Source organism: Anguilla anguilla, chromosome 1 (assembly GCF_013347855.1).
Source record: "Anguilla anguilla isolate fAngAng1 chromosome 1, fAngAng1.pri, whole genome shotgun sequence".
Taxonomy (NCBI): Eukaryota; Metazoa; Chordata; class Actinopteri; order Anguilliformes; family Anguillidae; genus Anguilla; species Anguilla anguilla.
Genome location: NC_049201.1, coordinates 52,682,611 through 52,707,199, shown reverse-complemented (window position 1 = coordinate 52,707,199; position 24,589 = coordinate 52,682,611). Strand labels below are relative to the sequence as shown.

The window sequence follows — 24,589 nt, the reverse complement described above, 5'->3', positions numbered from 1 at the left end:
CAATGTAAAGTTATGACTTAACGTCTTTACAACGCCAGCATTTGATCGACAACAACCTCATCCGTTTCGTCTTCTGCCAGCTACACTGTTTCCACAATTCCACGTTATTTTGGTCTGACAAGGCACGGAGAACTTCTAACCAATGAAATTGGAGGATTTAGCTTCGACGGCTGTGCGCATGCGTTCTGTCTATGGTCCACTCGCGCGGGAGAGACGGGGAGGATTTGGAATGAAGCTCGGTGGTTAAAGTTGGATACGGCAGGTTAAGCTCATACAGTGTAAGTAATTCAGCTTTTATACAACACAAACATGTCAACCACCACTTTCTTTTTACGGACAGCAATATTAAACATAGCTAGCTGCTTCTTCAGCATATAGCATATCTGAGAATAGACTAGTCAGCGAATTACTAGTACTAGCTTGCCAATAACAACAGTTACTACCTTTTCACTGTGCATAGCCAGTTAAAGAGAACGAAGACTGGTAACGTCAGCTTGTCATTTTAGATCGTACTTCCTCGTTAATATAGTAGCTAGCAGGTCAACAACCTAATGTAATGGAGCTTGGGTAGCTACCTGAAAGCTTGCAGGGTGCCTCACTTTTGTTAGTTAGCCTATGCTTTGGGTCGCTAATTTAATGTCAATGTTTGTTACGCTGCGATATTTACAGTAGCATACAGATGATATTAAAATTGATTTTATTTTTGGCAGATAATTCTCTGTCTTAGACCACGAGCGAAATGGAGGATGACTTCGGCCAGTCTCTTACGCCGCCGGTGTCGCCCTTCGAGCCCGATAGTCAGTGCGACTTCAGTCCGGCGCGGCCACCCTGGTTCTCCTGCGCGTTTGAACCGAGCCGGGACGAAGCCAGGACAGTGTCTTCGGAAGGTTACATCGCCAGGGGCTCGCTAAAGAGGTCAGTTTGTCGCAGTGGCTCATTCTGCAGATGGCAAGGGGCGGCTTGCACCACACTTTAGCATACTGCTTCTCCCCTGTAGAACACTTCCCCCAACTTCCTGAACCCAGAACCCACTTAATGCTTGAACACCCTTTCTGCACCCTGAAAACACTAATACTAATGGTGTGCAGTGTAAGGAGTGGAGTGTCTAATGTGAGGGGTGTTAATATCAGCATGACTGGTGTAATGTATGCTCTAAGTTATGTAATCTCGTGATAGACCTCAGAATCTCCATGGACCCTCCAGAAGCTCCTGACTGACAGTATTGAGAGATGCTGTGGAAACCCTGTATTGTGGATGTGGTGCAGTCTGTGTGCCTGATCACTGTCTGTGTCCATGCTCCAGGCTAATGTTGAGGCTGGACCCTGCTCCAGGGGACTGTGAGGCGGACACCGTGGAGCTCTTCGGCTTTCCCTGGGTCACAGAGACTGCGCTGGTCGAGTCCTCCAATTTTCTGTTCAGCTTGTTCAAGTGAGTCCCCGGCCTAATTTTCAGCCTCTTTCCCTGTCGCCCCTCTGTGGTGGTTTATAGGGGAGCCAGGTGGCGTAGTAAATAGCGCTGTTGCCCCACAGCAATAAGGTGACGAGTTTGAACCCTGACTGAGGGCCTCTTTGTGTGGAGTTTGCGTGTTCTCCCCGTGTCCGCATGGATTTCCGTCGGGTACTCCGGTTACTTGGAGTCTGTAAATTGCCTGTAGGTATGAGTGTGTGTGTGTGTGAATGGTGTGTGGGTCCTGTGATGGTTTGGTGACCTGTCCAGGGTGTATTTCTGCATCTCACCCACTCACCACACAGACCGCTGGAATTAGTGGTTTAGGAAAATGGATGGGTGGTGCTTTGTGACGGCACAGGCCTTTGTAAACCCCTGAGGTCGTTGCTGTAGGCACTATTTATGTGATAGTTTTGGTCCTCCCAACCAATGGCACTCCTTTGAGCTTCTTTGTTTGTTGTAATTGGTTCAGGGAGACAACTGTGGTATCCGGTGAGTCAAATTCAAACCTAGTCTTGTGCACATCCGGACTACGCTGTGTCCACTGGGCCAAAGACACTTACAAACAAATAGTAGAAAAAATACCCACTCCTATAATATTACTGTACAGCTAAAACCTTCTTCAGTTAGGATGTACAGTATGAGGATGGAAAGATTGCAGAAGCTGACAGTCTGCTTAAGTGTGCAGTACCTGTGCTGTATCCTTCCACAGCAGAGAATTTGCTCCCAACGGCAGGCTCTTTAAATTGGGTGCTGTCTCTGAATGTTTGGATTCAGGTTTCCTTTGCCTTGTTTTTTGTTTAGATTTTTTGTCCTGTTCAGTAATATCTGATGCCTGTGTTCCTGTTTGTCCACCTCTTCCAGGCAGAAGATTCTCAGCCTGGAGTCTTTGGTGCAGAACAGCTCGCATGACTTTGGTAAACCTCTTCAGCTTTGCCGAATTATCTGTGTGGCTTTGAGAGCAAACGAGCGCCTCTGCTGTTCTTATCGCAGTGCCGTTCGGGTAAAGAAGTCGATCCGCGAGTCATTTTTCCCCAGTAGTTTATTTTGTTGTGTTTATTTAGCGCAAGCGAGCAGCCTCCATTTTGAAGCGGAAGCTCTGAGGCAGCAGTGTGTGCAGTTCCTCCAGTATGTGAAGGTCTTCACTTTCAGGTAAGAGGAGACCTTCTGTTCACGCCGGTCCAAACGTAGCATCTCTGCGGGGGCTTGCAGTGGCCCGCAGGCCTTCCTGTGTGTGACTCTGTGTGCGACTCGCAGGTTTGTGGAGCCTCCTCGAGCTTTGGACGAGGGCGTAACGCACCCGTACGAGGACCTGGAGGCGCAGTTTCCCTCTGCGCTGTTGGAGGAGCTCTTCGGGGTCACCCTCCTCATCGGACGGCTCCGCGATCTGCCCGCCAATGTTCAGAGCTCCTTCACCATACACCACCAGGGCAAGGTACAGCTGCGACTCGCGCACACCCACGTGTTCGTACGCTCGTTCACGTGCACACGCATGCCCACACGCATGCACACACTGTTGCACACTCATTCACAGACACACATGCACAGGTAGTGCCTTCATCTATCGCACTAATGAATTGTGCATTGCGTTTATTTATTTAGCGATTTTAAACATGCATGCTTGTGTGTGTATGCATGCGTGCATACGTGAGGCGTGTGTATTTAAGATGTAGGGTTACTGTGTGTGGAAGACTTAGCGTATGTTTGTGCATATATGTAAGGGTCAGGGTGAATGTGTGTGTAAGATTTTGTGCGCATGGTTTATAGTTTGTGTTGAGTGTGTTCATCTTTATTTCTCTTCCCTACAGCTGTTCCCTCCCTCGTGGCACCTGCTGCATCTGTACCTGGACTGCCACTGGTCCCTGCTGGAGATCCTGCACCTGCTGGGGGAAAAGATGCAGAGTGAGTTTGATATAAACACAGCACTGACTCTCAACTCCTCAACACAGCTACTAAACACAGCACTGACTCAGAACTCCTCAACACAGCTACTAAACACAGCATAGACCAGTGCGTCCCAACCCTGTTACTGGAGATCTACTATTATGTAGGTTTTCAATCCTACCCTAACAAAGCACACTTCATTCAACAACTAAAGCACTCAATGAGCTGCTAATTAGTAGAATCAGGTGTGCCAGATTAGGGTTGAAATGAAAACCTAGATCTTCAGGGACAGGGTTGGGAACCACTGGCATAGACCTACCACTCCTAAACATAGCTCCTAAACACAGCATAGACCTATAACTCCACAACACGGCTCCTACACACAACATAGATCTTCAGCTCCTCAACACAACATAGACCTACAGCTACAGAACATAACTGAACTATAGCTGCTGAACACAGCTCCTAAACACAACATAGATCTTCAGCTACAGAACATAACTGAACTATAGCTGCTGAACACAGCTCCTACACACAGCATAGATCTACAGCTCCTCAACACAGCATAGACCTAGAGCTACAGAACATAACTGAGCTATAGCTCCTGAACACAACTCATAAACACACATAAAATCACAGCTCAGAAAGATAACCTGAAGCTCGGAAGTCATGTCACTGATCTGAAATGATTACCGATTGACTGGGCGGTGTTTCTGCCTAAGCTCTCTGTCAGGTGAAGGATGCAGTTTTAGACCTTTCAGACACGGCCTATGAACGATGCGGTGATCAAAACACAGAGGTGAGAGAGCCGCCATTTCGCCCTCTGCAGGTCAGGTGGTGTATGCGCACCAGTTTGTGAATCTCACGGGGGAGAATCTGACCAGCGTCAGTCTGTTTGAGGAGCATCTCAACAGTCTGCTGTGTGACCTCATCAGCATGGCGATGAATAAGTACAGCAAGGTGAGTGCCTGGCAGGTGCACACGGCCTCCATACCTGCATTGTGTGTGTGTTTTAGATGTGAGAACACCTGTGGGCCTGCAGCAGTGGAAGGTTATGTCCCTGACTCTGTGTGCACCTGCAGGTGAGACCCACAGAGGCTCTGACCACCCAGCACTACCACTGCACCTGCACCAAGGAGCTGTGGATCCTCATCAGACACCTGCTGGAGCACAGGAGCAGGGTGCTGCACACACAGGTGAGCATATGTGCATACACACGCATACACACACACACAAGCAAACAGGCGAGTACATGCATACACAGACGAGTACACAAATTCACACCCACACAGGCGAGTGCACGTGCACACACACATGCGCAAAGGTGAGTGTTTGTATATATAAACATACGCGCACACACACACACACGCACAGGTCAGTATTTACACAGAATGATATGCACAGGTGCACAGACAGGTGAATACATACGAACCCAAGTGAGTAGGTACTGACACTGGATGTAACCTTATTGCATAATGTCACAGTACCTAAATATTGTCACCTGTGAAATCATTTCAGTGTTGACCAGAACTCTAGGATTTCGGGATGCACTCCAGAGAAGCTCATTTGGATACTAAACACAAACAGAAGACCAATGCTTTTAGGTGTTACTGGGTGAATAAAGTCCTGTAATGACCAGTACCCTGGAGTGTGGACTGTGTGGCATGCTGTTTAACATTGTGTGTGCTTGTGTGTGTGTGTGTGCGTGTATGTGTACGTGTGTTCATGTTTGTGTATGTGTGTGTGTTTTCAGTCCTTCTGGAGCTACATCAGTGCCCCACTGCAGGGACTCCTGAAGGGCGAATCGCAGGCCAGTCTCCCCAGCCCCTGCAGGGACACGCTGGGCTTCACCTGGTGGCTGGTGACTCAGCTGGCCGACCTGGGCCAGTACAGCCGAAACGGGACCCTTCACAGCGAGGTACTGTGTGGGTACAGGGGGAGTTGTGGGCATCGGTGTGTTTGAAATGGGACGACGCAGCGGTTGCACTTACTCAATACGAGAAATGTCTCCTGTTTTGCAGAAAGTGGAAGACAACTGGAGCTTAGTCATTGAGCTGCTCAAGCTAACCTGCAGTCCTCAGGTAGGGCCCGCCTTTGAAAGCACAGGGCCCTGTGATTGGCTGATGACTGCGTGTGAGCACTGCTGTGGAACCTTTCAGTTCCAGAGTCATGCATTATAGTTTTATAGTTACCGGGAGGTTTGTAGGAGTGCAAGAGTGTGTGATTGTGTATTTTCTGTGTGTACTAGTGTAATGGAGTGAGTCACGTGTGTAATAGTGTAATGGTGTGAGAACGTGTGTTAGAGTGTGATGGTGTGTATTAGAGAAATGGTTTGTGTAATGTGTGTTACAGTGTGATGGTTATGTGTAAGAGAGTGAGGGCGTGTGTTAGAGTGATGGTGTGTGTAATAGTGTAATGGCGTGTGTAATGTGTGTGATAGTGTGATGGGGTGTGTAATAGTGTAATGGCGTGTGTAATGTGTGTGATAGTGTGATGGGGTGTGTAATAGTGTAATGGCGTGTGTAATGTGTGTGATAGTGTGATGGGGTGTGTAATAGTGTAATGGCGTGTGTGATAGTGTGATGGGGTGTGTAAGAGTGTAATGGCGTGTGTAATGTGTGTTACAGTGTGATGGTTATGTGTAAGAGAGTGAGGGCATGTGTTAGAGTGATGGTGTGTGTAATGTGTGTGATAGTGTGATGGGGTGTGTAAGAGTGTAATGGCGTGTGTAATGTGTGTGATAGTGTGATGGGGTGTGTAAGAGTGTAATGGCGTGTGTAATGTGTGTGATAGTGTGATGGGGTGTGTAAGAGTGTAATGGCGTGTGTAATGTGTGTGATAGTGTGATGGGGTGTGTAATAGTGTAATGGCGTGTGTAATGTGTGTGATAGTGTGATGGGGTGTGTAAGAGTGTAATGGCGTGTGTAATGTGTGTGATAGTGTGATGGGGTGTGTAAGAGTGTAATGGCGTGTGTAATGTGTGTGATAGTGTGATGGGGTGTGTAAGAGTGTAATGGCGTGTGTAATGTGTGTGATAGTGTGATGGGGTGTGTAAGAGTGTAATGGCGTGTGTAATGTGTGTGATAGTGTGATGGGGTGTGTAAGAGTGTAATGGCGTGTGTAATGTGTTACAGGGAGGCTTGCAGGAGGAGCAGGTGCGGATGCATGTTCACTGCTGTCTCAGTCTGTGTCTCCTGTGGGACTCTAACAGCAGTGCCGTCACTACCCTGTGGGAGTACTACTGCAAAAACCTTGTGAGTAACCTCACAAAACACCGAAATACATCACCGTAAAACCACAAAAACATCTCCAAAACCTCAGAAAACATCACTGAAATCGCATTAACTTATCAACGTCGCAAAAACATCTCGGTATCATAACAAACATCAGTACAGTTGGATCAATGTCACAGGAGCACCCCAAAAAACATTGGTGAAGTTTCAGATGTTTCCTGAAAAGTTCAAGAGTATGAAATGTGTTGTGGGGAAGCACTTATTTCTCACAGTTTGAGCCATTCCAGTTCATACTTGAAGTAGGTGAGTGTTCAGGTTGAAGGGCTCCCCAGGTCCAACTCGTTACATTCTCCTGCCTGTAAAAAGCCCTGGTGTGGCTCAAATTTTTATGTTGGGATGGATATTTCCTGTTTTTCATGCTCTCGATTAAGTGTACTATTGCTATATTTGATGTATGGGTTGAAATGGGTTTGAAGTGGAAAGCCCCTCAGTTGTGTCTGAATGCTTGTTAACAGTTGAAACAGGTCATTCACGCCCTTATGTTTGGCTCTCTCTCCCTCTCTCCCTCCCTCCCTCCCCCTCCAGAACGCTTCCTTCACGGTGCCCTGGCTGGGCGTGGCAGGGCTGTGCTCCGTCAGCCGGACTCCCCTCGCCCTATTGGAGAAAGCGCGGGTCTGCTGCAGCCGCGAGCCGCGGAGCCCCTCCCTCCTCCGCTCGGCCGGCCACGCCCAGCTCTACCGCTCTGCGAACTCCTTCCACATCTTCCTGCGCATCCTGGCGCTGCACCTGACCCAGGACGGCGCCGCCGCCGGCGCCCCCTGGAGGCAGATGAAGGGCAGGTAAGGGAGGCCTTAGGGGAGGGTGCGCAAATTCTGCTGGGTCAACCTCTGGCTCTGCTAGCTTTTAAAATGACTCATATTGAGCACTAGAGTTTGTTTATAATGGATTTCTATTCAGCTTTAATTATTTTATTATACAACCAAATTTAATGAATATTTTTTTTGTTTTTATTTTATTTTTTAAATAGTTCTGTTACATTTTTTTTAGTTTTTAGTTTCCTGGCGTGCAGTAGAACAGTTTGGTTCCTGTGCCCCTTTGTCTGGGGGTCTGAGCTGAGAGGCAGGCCGGGGCTGTCCCAGCACACCCTGCTGCTCTGGCGGACGAGTCCCTGAGGACCCTCCTCCTGCCCAGGCAGCGCGATCAGGTTTCAGGCTCCGGTTCCGGAGTCTCCCGCCGTCTCTGCCTCGCACCGGAACCTGCGACCCGAATCACGGAGCGGGCGGGGGGGCGGGCGGGCGGGCGGGCGGGCGGCCCGCGCCAGCGAAGCGAGGCTCCCCCCGGAGCCGGCCGGATAAATCCGGATAATGACTTCCGTCTGCCTGGAACATGCACAGACACGGAGCAGACACGGAGGCTAATTAGCTAATGAGCGCGGCGGGTTAATGCCTCAACCGAGACGGCTGGGTTCGAGGCTCGGAGACGCGGCCAGGCGGGGGCTTGCGGCGTGGAATAGGCGCCTGGAGTTGGCACGGAGTGGTCTGGGTCTGGTCCAGAACCCCCCCTGCTCCCCCCCGCCCAGCATGGTTCATGCTGATCTCTGCCTGTGAGACGTGTGTGTGAGTGTGCGTGTCCGTGTGTTCGTTTGTGTGTGTGTGTGTGTGTGTGTATGTGTGTGTATGTGTGTCTGTCTGTGCGTGTGTGTGTGTGTGTGTGTGTGTGAGTGTGCATGTCCATGTGTGTGTGTGTGTGTGTGTCTGTGCGTGTGTGTGTGTGTGTGTGTGTGTGTGTGTGTGTGTGTGTGTGTGAGTGTGCATGTCCATGTGTGTGTGTGTGTGTGTGTCTGTGCGTGTGTGTGTGTGTGTGTGTGTGTGTGTGTGTGTGTGTGTGTATTGGGTGTCCATCTTGCATAAACCAGCTGCATCTGCTCACCCCTCTGAAAAGCTGGACAAACAAACAGTCAGCACTGAACACCCCCCAGCCTACTTTCTCTTTTTCCTTCTTTTTCGGTTCCTCTCTTCCATTCTGTCTTCACTTTCTATCTCTCTTTCCCAACTGTTCTTTTTCTCTGGGGTTTCATTTAGCAGCCAAGCCACCAAACATGGCAGCGCTACCTATTTTTAACTAATGTGCCGCGCAGGCTTTGTATTTTACTGTTTGAATGAATGTTTTTGGGAATCACAATGCATGTGGGCACATCGTGGCAAGTGAAGCTAGCGGATCTTTCACTTAAACGTGAGCCGAAATGGCAGCTGAAGACTCCGGGGCCGAATGAGAAGGCCCACGCTAGTCAGCTTCATCCCGGTTTCTGGCTAGGGCTCTCTCTGTAGGAGAAAACATTCTGAACCACTCAGTCGGGAGGCAGCAGGGCTCAGAATTTAAAATTTTGGGTTAGCACCCCCAAACATTTAAGGAGCAGTAACAATGAACATATTTAGGGAAGAGCGTACGTCACTGCTGATATGATGAGTCACATGGTAGCTGTCAGAATGGCGATTTGCTTCACCCACTGGCACTTTATATCCACCGCAGTTGTTGTTGTTGAAGACCCTAAATTGATAAAATTTTGAGAATAATATTGCAGGTGTGTGCAGTTATTCTGTCGTGCGTTGTGTGAATAATGACGTTAAATGGCTAAATTAGCTGTCTAGCTAATGTTAATGTTGAACAGCTTTCACATTATAATAATGTAGCTATAATAAATAACAGGATGCTGTATTATTTTTTGACTGTGTTTCCAGCAGGGTGTTGCTATGGACATTATTATATATAAACAGGGGCGACATAGCTCAGGAGGTAAGACCGATTGTCTGGCAGTCGGAGGGTTGCCGGTTCAAACCCCGCCCTGGGCATGTCGAAGTGTCCTTGAGCAAGACACCTAACCCCTAATCCCTAACTGCTCTGGTGAATGAGAGGCATCAATTGTAAAGCGCTTTGGATAAAAGCGCTATATAAATGCAGTCCATTTACCATTATGCTCATGATGTTGCACTTTCATGGCATAATTACTTAACCAATCACAAACCAGCATGAAGATGAGTAAAGTAATGCTAGCGTTTGATTGGCTAGTTTGGTTTTCGGCAACCGGGCAAGATGAACATTACATTTACACCTGAACAGAAATGGTAGCTTCTCTGCTCTGTTCCTACATTATTTTTTTATTGATAAAATGAAACCTGTATAGAGTGCACGAGGAGAAATATTTTAGGTCACCAGAATATTCCCGATTTTTATTTCCAGGTGTCACTATTTTAATACCAAAAACGGCAGCAATTTAGAACGCTGGGGTGGTTTTACAGTGACTGCCTCCAGCCTGCTTTTTAAAGTTGCAGGGATTCTAATGTTCCTTTGCTGCCACTGCTGCTTGCCAGACTGTGCCATCCCTCACAATTCTAAATAGTGCTTGTCAATAGGAGGCGTCTCTCTGCAAGGAGACATGGTTTCTTAAAGACAAGAAAGCCGCTTTTAGATGCCTGTTGTCCAAAACAGTTGTTTTTTGTGTCACAAACATTTTTTATGGCTTGTTATTTTAAAAGTCTGAATGAACATTTTTAAAACCGAGAGACCAGCTGAAGCACAACCCTGATCACCCTCCGCTCCCTCACTTCAGCTCCCGTCTGGGAGTGCGCTCTCTCTGTTTGGGGCAGAAGGCCCCAAACTGCCCTAGGAGGGGTATTGATTTCAGGCCCGTGGCAGTAGAGTTGGCCTGCAGCTGTTTGTCCGAGCGTGTCAGTGTCCGCCCCGAGATTGCCGTGTACCCCTTTCTCACACAAATACTAATGTCTCCAAAAAAAGTGCAGTGTAGCTGTCAAAGCTTTACTTTTCCTCGAATACCAGTTAGAGTTTAGTTGCATGGGTTTTTTTTAGTTGGTTGGGTTACAGGACTTTACAGCTCATCGAGCGAAATGAAAACTCAGTGTGTTTGTACATTAAAAAAAGAAAGGGGAAAAATCTGTTATTTTCTGTTCCCTTTCTTGTGTGTGGTTCACATTTTGAATGTTTCTGTCACCCTGCTCTCTCCCCCCGCAGGATATACTCCAAGTTTCACCAGCGGAGGATGAAGGAGCTGTCCGAGGGCGGCCTGTCCAACTTCCTGCTGCTCTTCCTGGTCCTGGCGCGCGCGGGCGAGCTGGAAGACGTGGCGGCTCGGACCTTCGACCTGCTGGAGCTGCTGTCCCCGCCCCCCCTGGGCCCCGCCCTGCAGGCCCTGGTGTGGCGGGGCCAGCTGGCCCTGCTGCTGCTCTTCGTGGAGAAGGGGCTGGACGTGGGGGCGCTGGCCGAGCGGCTGGGCGCCGCCTTCGCCCGGGCCGCCCGCGAGTTCTACCTGAAGACCACGGAGCCGGCGCGCAAGCTGGCGCTGTGGGCGCCGCTGGAGTCCTACCTGGAGGGCGCGGAGGAGGTGTTCCAGACCAGCGCCTTCCTGCACCTGTCCGAGGAGAGGCTGCTCAACCAGGGCTTCAGCCTGCTCCTCCCCGCCTGCCGCCCGTCAGAGATTAACTCCGCCCTCGGCTTCGTTCAGAGCATCCTCACCCAGCTGCAGTGAGTCCCTGCCTTACGCGCGCACACACACGCACGCACGCACACACACAGATATACTGCCTTTCTCAAACACATATATACACACACACACACACACACACACACACGCACGCACGCACACACACAGATATACTGCTTTTCTCAAACACATATGCACACACACACACACAGATACTGCCTTTCTCAAACACATAATATACACACACACACACACAGATACTGCCTTTCTCAAATGCATATGCACATGCACGTACACACACACACACACACAGATACTGCCTCTCTCAAACACACACACAAGTCTATACCTTGCAGTATTATACTCACACATCCACGCACACACAGACTGTGTACATCTATATATGCTCACAGACACACACACACAGCTACTCCCCATGAGCCCCACAGAGCTGAAGAGTTTGCTTGGTTTTCCACAGAGGCCAGACACAGTCTGCTTCCCTCCTGCAGTGGTCCTCTTCCCAAGTCACACATTGGGCTCCTGGCCACGTAGACACACAGGCATGTCTCACAGAAAGACTGGCGTTTGTCTCACACAGGGACTTCTGCCAACAGCCATGTTTGTCTCGCAGCTGAACAGGCCAGGCTTCAGGAGCACAGGCGGACTTCTGTCTCAGAGATACACTGAGCTCTGCCTGTCTACCACGGGGGGGTCTGTGTGATGTGCTTCAGCGTATGGCCACCCCAGTGCCGCTGTCTTTACTGCTGTGCTGGGATGGGTCAGAGCCCTCCCGGGTCACCCTGAACAGGTGCTGGCTTAGGGGTGCATAGAGTTACGCCCCGTAGAGACCCCAGGGGCCCCTCGGATCCGCGATCGCCACGGGAACGCTCCTCGTATCCGGCGATGAAGCTGGGCACGGGGGAGTTCACCTGCGGGACTCAGGTGTGAGGTACTCTTAAGGCCCGTGTGTGGGCGGAGAGCGGCCCTTCCCTCTCCACAGGGCTGCGCGGGCTCCTGTTCCAGAACCTTCCCCAGCCGATGTCTGTTGGGTTTGGGCTCGCCCCGGGCCCGGCGTGGCAGTGCCAGGCTTGTGACTGCGCTGATTATGCAGCTAACCTGCGATACCGCGTCTCCGTCCTCCACAGCGTTCCCTGTGCTCCGCTCCACAGTGGCACGCACTCACCTGCTCCCAAATTTACCTCGCCTCACACGGCGGCTCCCCGCGCGGGTCCCCCAAGGGAGGGGGGCGGGCGACGACCGGGCACCGCGCTGACTCCCCTCACCCTGCCCGGGGCCGGCGGGGGCGCGGAGCGCTCGTTTGCACACCGCTAACGGAGGTTCCCCAGGGCTTCGCCTCCCCAGGGCGGCGCCATCGCGCCGACCCAGTTAGCCGCCCTCAAATTTGCTTCACCGCGCTATTCCGATTCCGGCGGCGGCGCTCCTGTGTTTTTTTTTTGATTAGCGCGTTTTCCAGCGATACAATTAAAGCGTAATTACGTGGCTCCGCAATTTTGTCATCACGGCATTATCGTCATTAGCCAGGAAGCGAATGTGAAAACATTAGCGGGATTAGAGGGGAGGCGCGGTCCGGTTTGGCTCCGCAGAAGCCAGTGAGGGGGGACAGAGGGGACGGGTCCGTGTTCCTGGTAATCAGGCCCCTGATTCCCGCGATCCGATTCAGCCTGCGATCCCACCGGCCGCGCGGTAATCAGGTCCTCTGCGATCAATTAGCAGGATCCCTGCCTGCCGACAGCTGCCCCTGGGCCCGGAACCCCCCCGCACCCCCCCACCCTCGCCCCGTTCTGCTCCGACGCTCTCTCTCCCTCCCCAGCCCTTTCTGCTTAATGTACGGCACACTCGCACTTCACTTAAGAGCCCCAGGGAAGCGGCATTAATACTTTTAGCGCTAAATAAAAGCGTGTGCTTATTACCGTGGACAGGCCACGTATAAATGTTGTACATGTAATGTTCTACCTGGGTGTTGTATCCCATTGGTCATGGCTTTCCTGGAAGGAGAGAACATTTGGAGTTCAGTAGAAATGGGAATATGTGTCATTTCCTTTCCTCTGTCATATTAGAGAACTGTGCCACAGAAGATCCACTGTATATTACAGTTGTTTTAGGTAGGAGAACATTTTGCTGCTTTGGGTACTCCTATGGTATAAGAGAGAGGGGACCCTGTGGGGGGGAGCTGGAGAGGGAGAACTGTCAGAGGGAGATGGAAATGGAGATGGACAGAGAGGGAGCGCTGCTGGAGGGAGATGGAGATGGTGAATACCTCTGTAGGGGAGAGAGTGATGCAGTGATTCCTTCAGCCATGTGTTCCAGTCCTTTTCCCCCGTTATTCCGTGTGTGTGTGTGTGTGTGTGTGTGTGTGTTACAGAAACCGCGGCGAACAGGATTAAACTGGGTCTCTGATGATGTCTTTTACAATAAGAAGCAATGGGTGTGAATGGCTGGGTCGTCGCGGTAACGAGGCTAATGAATTCAGACTGTAATCGATTGTCTCAGCTCTCTCTGGATTAGGTGCAACCTTGCTGGAAGGCGTTTAGGGGCGGGGGGCGGGGGGTGGGGGGGCGAGTGGATTCGGGGGGTGGGGTTGTGTGCTCACCCCCAGATCTCTCTCCAGCGCTCCCTTTCATCCTACAGAATGGCAGGACAGAGGGATCATCCCCTGCCTAAATGGGATTACAGCTCCTTTAGCTCCTTATCTGTGCTAGAGCCAGCTGCTCTCAAACCCCTAGCCGCATTACAGCCACTGCTAGACCCTGCAGCCAATCGCACTGCAGCCACTCAAACCCTGCACCCAATCGCACTGCAGCTGCTCTCAAACCCCCCGCCAGTCACACTACAGCAACTCCCCCAGCCAATCAAAAGAAAAATAACAAGAATACCTTAAATCAATATTTTCATATCAAATGTCAATATTGTTAATCTTGGTTTTTTTTGGAAATAACTGTGTCAGTTGCTCAGATGAGGAGATTAGTAGCATTTATGTAAGTGTGTCTGTGTGTGTATACACATACATGCACACATAACTGACCTCAAATTATTTTCACCCTTGATGAAGATACGCCTGAAAATTCCTTCTGTGATGCGTGATGTAATGGGGTGGACAGCTCTGCTATTCCACCTTTAGGTTGAAAAGATGACAGAAATGGACGGCATTGAAATATTTGATTCTGTATCCACGGACATTATCAGTGACTCATATGACTCTTTACTCTGAGTCTGTGGAAGACATATTCACTGATCTTGATACCGCAATACAGCTGTTCAGGTGTGAGCCAGAGGTGGATGATTCTTCCCAAAGCCAACAACACTTTTTTGTAAATTAGCTTTTTAGGTACGTTGCCCAGATTCGTATGAGGACACTGATACCAGTTGTGTGCGTCTCTGCATCCAGTACAAGGATATTAGACAATACGGGCTACATGCTAACAGTGTTAGCTCTATCAATGGCTTATGATGGACGGCACCAGTTTAGTTCCTACCATAGGATCTACTGTAATCTATCTCTAGTGAGCAAATTAGTTTAGTATCATTTAACTAATTTAGCATCGATTTAACTCATTTTCCATTAGCATTGTCACAATAACTTGTGACATTTTAATGCACATTATATTGTAGTGATATAGGCTAAATGAAGGCCTTGAGAACAGGGTGTGTGGATTCCTTAGCCAGTTAAATGAACCAGGGGTGCTAAGAACACCCATAAAACCAGCAAACACTGGGGCTGTCCAGGACTCCTGTGTCATAGGCGATCATTCCAAAGAGTGTTAAAAATGGGAGGTGGGGCAAAAAGAGGGCGTATTTCTTGCTTGTATTTCAATAAGATTAATTTTTTTTTTAAACTGTGAATCATAAAGTAGGACAATGTCTTCCATTTCGCTGATGTATTTCACGTTTTATAATACCTTTCCCTTTATGCTTCACTAGAGAAAGCAGCAATACACATATAGCAAAATGCATTCAGTGCAGTAAATTAATTTCATATAAGGGAGGAACCTCCTCCGGTATGTTGAAGCATTTGCTGCAGAATGGTGTAAACCTTCAGTGTTGCACTGTTTTTGATGTCCCCTGTCCCAGTCCTGCCCCAGATTCAGTTAGCACTAGTAGTCTCATATTTTGGTAATGTACAACGTACAAAACGCTGTACAACAAAATTTAAATGGCAACATAGAAAATGATATTTGTTTCTAAGTTAAAAGAGCAGTATCACCCCTCCAGTTCATTCACAGAGAGATTTTTTTTTGTTATTTTGCTGTATTTCTTAAGCCTAAATTAAGGAAAAGGCACCTCAGGCCGTTATTGACAATTTGCATTTTGTAGAAACCTAAACTTGCTAAGAATTAGGGCTGTAAACCTCAGGCTTCAAGATAGGATACGATTTAAATAGTTGAAGCAACAGTTCAATATTTGGCAATATCACACATTTTGCTGATATACATAGAAAAAGGCAGTAATTAGGCTACTAATCTCTGTGTGCTTGTGACATGTTATTTCCAAACAGCCATAAGATTCACATAAGATTGTGTGTGTGTTGTTTGTGTGGGTGAGTGAGTTAGTGTGTGTGTGTGTGTGTGTAAGTATGAGTATGTGTGTCTTGTGTGTGAGTTGGTGTGTGAAAGTGGCTGTGTGTCTGACTGTTTCCTGCTGTCTTTCTCCTGTAGGTGTGTGTGTGTGAGTGAGTATGCGTGTGTGCGTCTTGTGTGTGTTTATGTGTGAAAGTGGCTGTGTCTCACTGTTTCCTGCTGTCTTTCTCCTGTAGGTGTGTGTGTGTGTGTGTATGTACGTATGTGAGTATAAGTATGTGTGTCTGTGTGTGTTTATGTGTGAAAGTGGCTGTGTGTCTCACTGTTTCCTGCTGTCTTTCTCCTGTAGGTGTGTGTGTAGGTGTGTGTGTGTGTGTAAGTATGAGTATGTGTGTCTGTGTGTGTTTATGTGTGTGAAAGTGGCTGTGTGTCTGACTGTTTCCTGCTGTCTGTCTCCTGTAGGTGTGTGTGTGTGTGTGTGTGAGTGAGTATGCGTATGTGTGTGTGTGTGTTTATGTGTGTGAAAGTGGCTGTGTGTCTCACTGTTTCCTGCTGTCTTTCTCCTGTAGGAGGGTCCTTCAGCGCTGTGCCCAGCTCTCTCACACTGCAGCTGCTGCCTCTCCTCCTCCCAGTGTGGCTAAAGAGCGCCACCTAGCGGTGGCAGGGGCACTGTGGGCCAACCTGTTCCCTTTCCTGCGCAGCTCTCGGCTGTCCCAGACGCCCCCGGCCCAGCTGGCCGACTCGGCTGCAGGTGAGAGAAGCGCCGGGGCTTCACCCGCAGCCTGAACGCGCCGTGTGCAGTCAGTGTTCCCACTCCTCCCTCCGCTGCACATTCAGCAACTTCCCAAGTCCTGTCAAGAGCCCTGTTCCCAGGGCCCCGGGCCCATACAAACTGTATGCTAGGCCACATAATGCATGTTGCAGACTGTGAATAAAGAAACTGAAAAATGAACCGTAACCTGAACCTTAATCTTTCTCCCAAAGCGGCTCTTTCAGCCCCAGTCCATACCCCGGCCTTTTTGAGTAGAACTATTTTGATTGCTTTCCTGCTGTAAATGTGAGGATTTTAAATGTGGGAATCTGTGCTGTGGAGTTGGTGTTGGCTGCATTGTGAAGTTGGCTGTGAGCTGTTCCTGTGCTCCTGACTGGTTTGTAAAGAGACAGTCGCCCCACCCCTTTTTACACCCCCAGGGTTCACGCTGTTGGCCTTAGAGCTGCCCAGCTCCGCCCCTCAGGACCTCCAACCCCACCCTGTCCTGTCCATCATGCAGTTCTTCAGCTGGGACGATATGCTGCACCCCCTGCTGGTCACTCGCTACCTTATCCACCTGCTCCAGAACAGGTGGGCGGCCCCTCTGCCTGTGAACACACAAGCTGCGGCCTCTGATTGGATAGGCTTCCCTGTGCTGTGCGTTACACCCACCCCCCCTCCCTGCAGGGCAGGGAGTTCAGGGATTAAACTCCCTGCCCTGCATGCACTACCTGGCTTCAGGCTGCATCGGAGCTCAAATTCTACTATTTCAGTTCTCCGTTTTGTTCTTTAATTATTCATTGCTTTGTGTTGTGTCGAATGTTTGCGTACTTAATAATTCATTCACTTGTGAGAGTCCTTTCAGTTTTGAAATCAGTGCCTGTAATGTTATTGCCAGCGCTGTTCTGGCGCTTGTATTGCCCTTGTTACTTTACCAGGCGTCGAATCTCATTGTAAGCAGTCTTGTTTAAAAAGCGCTGTCAGGCGAATGAGTGTGGAAGGTGAGTGTTCAGTGCGCCAGGCCCGTGTGCGGGCACGCTGTGCCTCTCGGGCCCCGCGGTCGCGTGCGGGTTCTGAGCGGCCTCTTCCTGTCCGCGCAGCGCCCTCGTGTCCTCCCTGAGCGCGGCCGGGTCTGGCTCTGCGCAGGCCCAGTGCGTGCGGGCCTGGGTCCGGAGCGTCCTGCAGCAGCACCTCCACAGGAGCGCCGACGGGACGGACAGCAGGGCAGGTACCGCTGCGCTTCTGATGGGGGGGGGGGTCATTAGGCATTTTCTTACAGCACCTGTGAATATTATCTTAGGCTGGTAGTCTGGTACATACTGCAAGATGTAGCCTCTGTTTGAGTTATTTTAAGCGCTCTCCTGAGTGGTGCCATAACTCCAGGTGACTTTCAGTTCACTCCTCCAATTCTGCTGTGATATCAGAGACTATCACTTTCAGAGACTGTGTGCGCTTACTTTAATATAGCACAGGATATAGACAGTTATACATGGGACCTGTCTTGTACAATATGCACTATAGTGTGTGCAGTCTTGTATGTTAGATACTTTGTGTGATGTTGTGTGCTTTATGGGTGTGTTCCTTTATGTTATGTAGCTACATGTAAATGCATTGCTCATTGTTGTATACTGTAGCTGTGCTATGAACTGCTCTGTTTCAGGCCGGGCGCTGGCTGATCTCCTGCCAGAGCTCACCAGGCTGGTCTTCCAGCTGCCGGAGGTGGAGTCTCTTCTGCAGGGGGCGGGGCTTCCATCTGGAGCCAGCAGGCAGGAGCCTGTGCCTGCTCTGGCAACCTTTATCAAAGTAAAGTACATCTGTTACACACACATGTACACGCACGCACACACCCACGCACAGACACACACACACGTACACGCACACGCACACACACACTGGGCCTTATAGTGACACTCCCTCTGTGCTGGTTTTGACAGGCTGTGGGCCGGGCCTACTCCAGGCTGGAGAGTCTGGCAGAACGTTCCGGCATGGTGACCAGAGCGCTGGAGTACGTGGGGGACGTCCTGAAACACATCAAGCCCTACCTGGTGAACAAGGGCCCCCCAGAGGGACTGCAGCTGGCATACTGGGCCGTGGGTCTGTATCTGTACACACCTGTACCACCTCATCTACACAAATACCTCTCCTGCTCACCTGTACCACCTCATCTACATACATATACCTCTCCTGCTCACCTGTACCACCTCATCTACATACATATACCTCTCCTGCTGACCTGTACCACCTCACCTACACATATATGCCTCTCCTGCTGACCTGTAGTGACACACTTGCCCCACCTCCATACCCACACTTATCTCTTGTCTGCATGCAGTAGCATTGTCAGTTCAACCATTCACCTTCCATTTGTTGGGTGAGAGAGGGAAGTATGACATCAGCTCTGGATCTCCTGGTACAATGTGCTTGTGTGCACTGGTGTTTTAGGCTGTGTGGTGAAGCAGTGGAGCCCCCTACTGGCCACCTCTAAAGCGCAGCAGCTGCTCTTTCGCATTGTGGACGTGCTGCTCCTCCCCCACGCCGTCTTCCAGCAGGACAAAGGGCTCTCCCCTCAGGTGCTGTCCGCTGTGAAGGAGAACCTGCCTCTCTACCTTCAGGTGAGCCCCGCCCACTCAAACCCGCAGCCCCGTTCAGTCCTGCCAGTCAACCTGTGGCCCTGCCCACTTTCTCTCACCCTTGCCCTCTGAACTTATTTCAGGAGTGAGTATGCACAGGATTTGACATTAACAAAATTGATATTAACAGTTGATTAAATGAAGGCTGTAGTGACTAACCGCACCCACACCCCCCCCCAAAAATCTCAGGGCTTGTCGGTGGCAGCAGGTGTGGCTCAGATTCAAGGGGCGTACCTGAAGCAGCAGCTCCACAGCGTCACCTCCCACTACCTGGGCCGCTTCCTCCCGGCCACGCCCTCCACTGCCACCGTGGCCAATCACCCGGTCCTGCTGGCTGTATGTGAGACTTCACCCAACCCCCAGGGGGCAACATTGAGGAAAGCTATCTTACAAGTGCTCAGGTAACGTTTTACCTTACATTAAATTTATTTGGCAGACGCTTTTATCCAAAGCGACGTACAAAAAGTGCATTTCATGGTCATAGACAACTACTAAACACAGGTTCAGTAAGATACAATACTTATTTTGTACAGCTGTTTCTAGCCAAGAACACAGTTTAGTTCACACAGTGAACACTATTCAGACCTAACCTCTGCAAAGCCAACTAGGCAGAAGGATAAGCTACAGTATTAGGACAAATACAAATTACCAAAAAGTGCTGGGATGGGGCAACATGTAACAAGTGTCATGAAAAGGGGGGGGGGGGTTTAAAGAGTGAAATATACAGCGTGGTGGCGGTTAGTCTAGGTATAGTCTGAAGAGATGAGTCTTCAGGCCACGGCGGAAGATGGGTAGTGAGGGGGAGGTTCGGAGAGGGACGGGGAGTTCGTTCCACCACTGGGGAGCTAGGGTGGAGAAGCTCTGTGATCCCTTTGGTCGGGTGCGAGGGGTTACAAGGTGCCCTGCTGCCGCAGAGCGGAGTGGTCGAGCAGGGACATAGGATCGAATCATGTCCTGCAAGTAGATGGGGGCTGTCCTGTTTTACACTTAGAAACTCAGTATATTACACACCCATAAGCCTAAACATCCAGCTGTCTTACCTATTACACACTCAAAAAGCTACACACCCAGAAACCTCATATTTCATACAGCCAGTATCCCGCACACCCGGCTGTCTTGTCTGGTACACATTCATACGTGTACATCTAGAAATCTCACTTGTTTCACACCTGAAAACCTACACGCCAGTAAAGTTAACAAAGCATTGTGTTTGGTCAGTGTGGTGCTGTAATGTGTAACGTGTTTGGGATGTTGCAGTGAGAACTTCCTGCAGTTTAAGGGCCATGCCCCGCCCCCTCGGCTGGCCTCGGTCCTGGCCTTCCTGCTGGAGCTGCTGAGACGGATGAAGGACTTGAGCCTGGAGCTGCTCACGCTGCCGCTCCCAGCAGTGCTGCGCTGCCTGATGCTGGTCAACGAGCCGCAGGGTGGGACCAACGACTCTGTAGCTCCCCCTGCCTTCTGCACCATTAATAACACATTAATAAATCTCTCTTCATTACTGCCCACACCTCACATTAATACTGCCCACACCTCACATTAATACTGCCCACGCCCACATTAATACTGCCCACACCTCACATTAATACTGCCCACACCTCACATTAATACTGCCCACACCTCACATTAATACTGCCCACACCCACATTAATACTGCCCACACCTCACATTAATACTGCCCACACCTCACATTAATACTGCCCACACCTCACATTAATACTGCCCACACCCACATTAATACTTCCCACACCCACATTAATACTGCCCACACCTCACATTGATACTGCCCATACCGCATATTAATACTGCCCACACCTCGCATTAATACTGCCCACACCCACATTAATACTGCCCACACCTCACATTAATACTGCCCACACCCCACATTAATACTGCCCACACCCACATTAATACTGCCCACACCTCACATTAATACTGCCCACACCCACATTCATACTGCCCACACCCACATTAATACTGCCCACACCCACATTAATACTGCCCACGCCCACATTCATACTCCCCACACCTACATTAATACACCCCACACCTCACATTAATACTGCCCACACCCACATTAATACTCCCCACACCTACATTAATACACCCCACACCTCACATTAATACTGCCCACACCCACATTAATACTGCCCACGCCCACATTAATACTGCCCACACCTCACATTAATACTGCCCACACCCACATTAATACTGCCCACACCCACATTAATACTGCCCACGCCCACATTCATACTCCCCACACCTACATTAATACACCCCACACCTCACATTAATACTGCCCACACCCACATTAATACTCCCCACACCTACATTAATACTGCCCACACCCACATTAATACTCCCCACACCTACATTAATACACCCCACACCTCACATTAATACTGCCCACACCCACATTAATACTGCCCACACCTCACATTAATACTGCCCACACCTCACATTAATACTACTCACACCCCACTGCATAGTACTGCATATACCTCACACAATCATGTACCTAACCCCAGTCACAGTGGTACTGTTGCTCTGAGTATCACATATTAATATTTCCCTAATATACAGAGTCATGGGGGTCGAAATATTGTGACCTTCCCATGGGGTCACGGACTTAGGAAGCACTAATTTGTTAGTAAATTGCACATAAGATTTTTAAATTATCTAAGTTACACCTCAGTGAATTAGCTGATGTGAAGTTGTGCACCTGGGGCGTTTTCTGAGTTTTGATTGACAGCGGGGCGTGTCTTTGCAGTGAGGAAGCTGAGCACGGACGTTCTGCAGCTGGTGGTGGAGAGGTGTGCGTCCAGAGAGGGACCATGTGACCAGCTCTCAGCTGTCCTCAAGTGAGTGACGTCATCAGCACTTCAGCTGTGTTTGGGTCAGCCTGAGGTTCGGGTCCAGCACGGGTTCTGTGAAATGCTCCTTCAGTTCTCCTCTTCCTCTCTGCTTCTGAATGACTGGAGGTTTTGATGCTGCATAACAGTACGGCATCCATTGTACGTGGCCACACCCCTTTTTGATTAGTCAGAGTGCATCAAATTGGAATGTTCTAGCTTCAGTGGTAAAGTGATAGTGTTCAGTTTTAAGAGTTTTCCACTGTAGCTGAGTATCAGGTGGGTGTAATGTGTAGAGTGTGTGGTGCTAGTCAGGGAAGTGTGTTGAGCTCTATCAGGTGGGTGTAGTGTGTAGAGTGTGTGGTGCCAGTCAGGGAGATGTGTTGAGCTCTGAGCTCTGCTGTGTGACTAGCAGAGGTGCTGAGGCTGCGATGCTGTGGATCTGTCTCTGACCCCCATAATGCGCCCTTCTAACCCAGCCTGCTAAACTGCTTGTTTTTAAGGTGCAGTGCAATTCGCTATGCCTCTGCATGTGCACGCTTGCACACACCAGTTACAGAATGTGTGTATCAGGTGTAGACTGTGTACTGTGTATGGATGTCAGGTAGCTGTACAGTTTGTGTTTGTATTTATTACAGGTGCTTCATAGAAGAAAATGCGGGTGTCTATGACCAGCAGGTTTATAGTATTTTGGAAACGGTAGCCATTCTGGACCAGTCTGTGGTGTCGGGTCTGGTCCCTGTCCTGTCACAAAGCCTGAGGAACACTGAGACCAAGAGAGGCCTGGGGAGGAACACCACACTGAGGTGCAGCACTGACACTGATTCACACAGCACTGACAGGCACAGCACTGACACTGATGCTCACAGCACTGACACTGATACATGCAGCACTGACACTGATTCACACAGCACTGACACTGATTCACACAGCATGGACACTGATACATGCAGCACTGACACTGATTCACACAGCACTGACACTGATACATGCAGCACTGACAGACACAGCTCTTACACTGATTCACACAGCACTGACACTGATTTACACAGCACTGATACAAAGCACTGACCCAACTCAGAGCTACAGCACTGACACTAACATGAGAGCTTACAGACACTAGACTTTCCATGCTAACAGCTGTTAGCTTAAGTATTGTGTGAAATTAAATATGGCAGATCCTTGGCATGGGGGGACACTGTATTTACCGCACCTTTGTGTTTGTGACAGAAATGCCTACAGGAAGCTGCTCTCTCACCTGGGAGAAGGAGGGCAGATAGAGATGATCAGCTTGGAAGAGGACTGATCCCTGAACTCTGAACTCTGACCCCTGACCCTCACCCACCGAGATGTCTCGCACATCTGTGAATCTGTAGCTGAACCTGCAACCTCCTGGACTCTGGTTGTGAATCAGATGAAACGCTGTATAATGTGTATAATGTATGAGCGCTGGTCCGAGAGTGCAGATGCATGCAAATGACTGATGTAAAATAAAATATGGCTGTGAGCACTCCACTCCGTCAGTGACTCATGATCAGCCCTGCTGTAGGACTGCCCGCAGAGAGGGGTGTGCATGCTAAGTACTGAGGTGTGTGTGCGTACGTGCACGTGTGGCCCAAGTGGCCCGAATCTGATTTTTTGCCTACATGACAGAGATATGACTTTGTCTAAGCTGTGTGAACACCAAAGTCTGATCTTCTCATACCAGATTTGGGCCACGTTCATGTGTGGTTCTAGATTGGATACTTATCCGATCTGTGGCCATGTGACCGCCGTGAGAACAGTCAGATCGGAATTTCTGTTTTTTTTTAATGTCACACTTCAGTGCACAGACAGGAGCAGGTCAGTATCACCATCACTACTTTGACCTTACTCCACCGTCTCGCTCTCATCCGCAACATGCTAATGAAGCATCATCCAACCTCCACAGAAAGTACTCTTGATCAACACTAGCACCATTATTTCGTTTTTTCCATGATGAAATGTCTCTGAAACAGTTTTCTTGTTAATTTGCGCATGCGGGTTCTCTCAGGGCAGAGGTCTGTTCACACTTCCATCACTTAAAATCATGAATGTGAACGGTCAATGCAAAATGATCAGATCTGAGCAAGAAATTGTAATTAAGCATTAAGGCCTGTACTGTGAACATAGAAACACTCAAATCTCAATATTTTAGGCTAGTGCACATTCACATGTGAACTACGGAGGGTTGTGTGAATGGGTGTGTATGCTAGACTTGTGTGTGTGTGTGTAGAATAGTAATGTTTTTAAATGCATGTGTGTGTGTAGGATAGTAATAAGTATGGGTCAGGTAGCTTGCATGTGGGTCTTTAGGGTATTAATGCGTGTAAATGATATGCATACATGCATGTGTCTGTGAGTGGTGTATAGTTTTCGTGTGCATGTAGGGTGGCGACATGTGCCTTCAGGTTGAGCATCTGGGGAAAAAGCCGGCAGCCGCTATGGTGTGGATGTGCTGTAAGTGGTTTTCAGGAGAATTATCGCTCCGACCAGTCAATCCCAGAGAAAATGACTGTTAAAAGCACAGCAGAGTCCTCTGCTGGTGACTGTGTCACTAGGAGCAATCGCATCAGCCACACGGCTGGAGACAGCACTTTTCACTGCCATCTTCTTTCCCCAGAAACAGAAAAACAAACCACCTTTGCGAAAATAATTTTTCCCCTCTTAGGAAAAAAAACGCTGCTTCTTTTTGACTAATTCAAACATGGAACAAGGTTGTGACAAGCTGATTTAAGGGACAGAATT

General features: G+C 49.3%; 1 protein-coding gene across 1 annotated transcript; it reads left to right on the top strand.

Annotated features, from left to right (window-relative positions):
* Positions 1–194: 194 nt before the first annotated feature.
* mms22l (MMS22-like, DNA repair protein) lies at positions 195–23,338 on the top strand. Its single transcript, XM_035392624.1, has 25 exons — positions 195–278; positions 711–915; positions 1,303–1,428; positions 2,311–2,363; positions 2,511–2,598; positions 2,704–2,881; positions 3,255–3,348; positions 4,160–4,290; positions 4,413–4,526; positions 5,084–5,248; positions 5,352–5,411; positions 6,465–6,584; positions 7,149–7,402; positions 10,590–11,099; positions 16,163–16,344; positions 16,785–16,935; positions 17,445–17,572; positions 18,005–18,147; positions 18,279–18,438; positions 18,787–18,956; positions 19,164–19,375; positions 20,232–20,398; positions 21,742–21,832; positions 22,462–22,629; positions 23,054–23,338. The coding sequence occupies exons 2-25, from the start codon at positions 740–742 to the stop codon at positions 23,127–23,129; spliced, it is 3,717 nt and encodes a 1,238-aa protein (XP_035248515.1). The 5' UTR covers positions 195–278; positions 711–739; the 3' UTR covers positions 23,130–23,338.
* Positions 23,339–24,589: the final 1,251 nt, after the last annotated feature.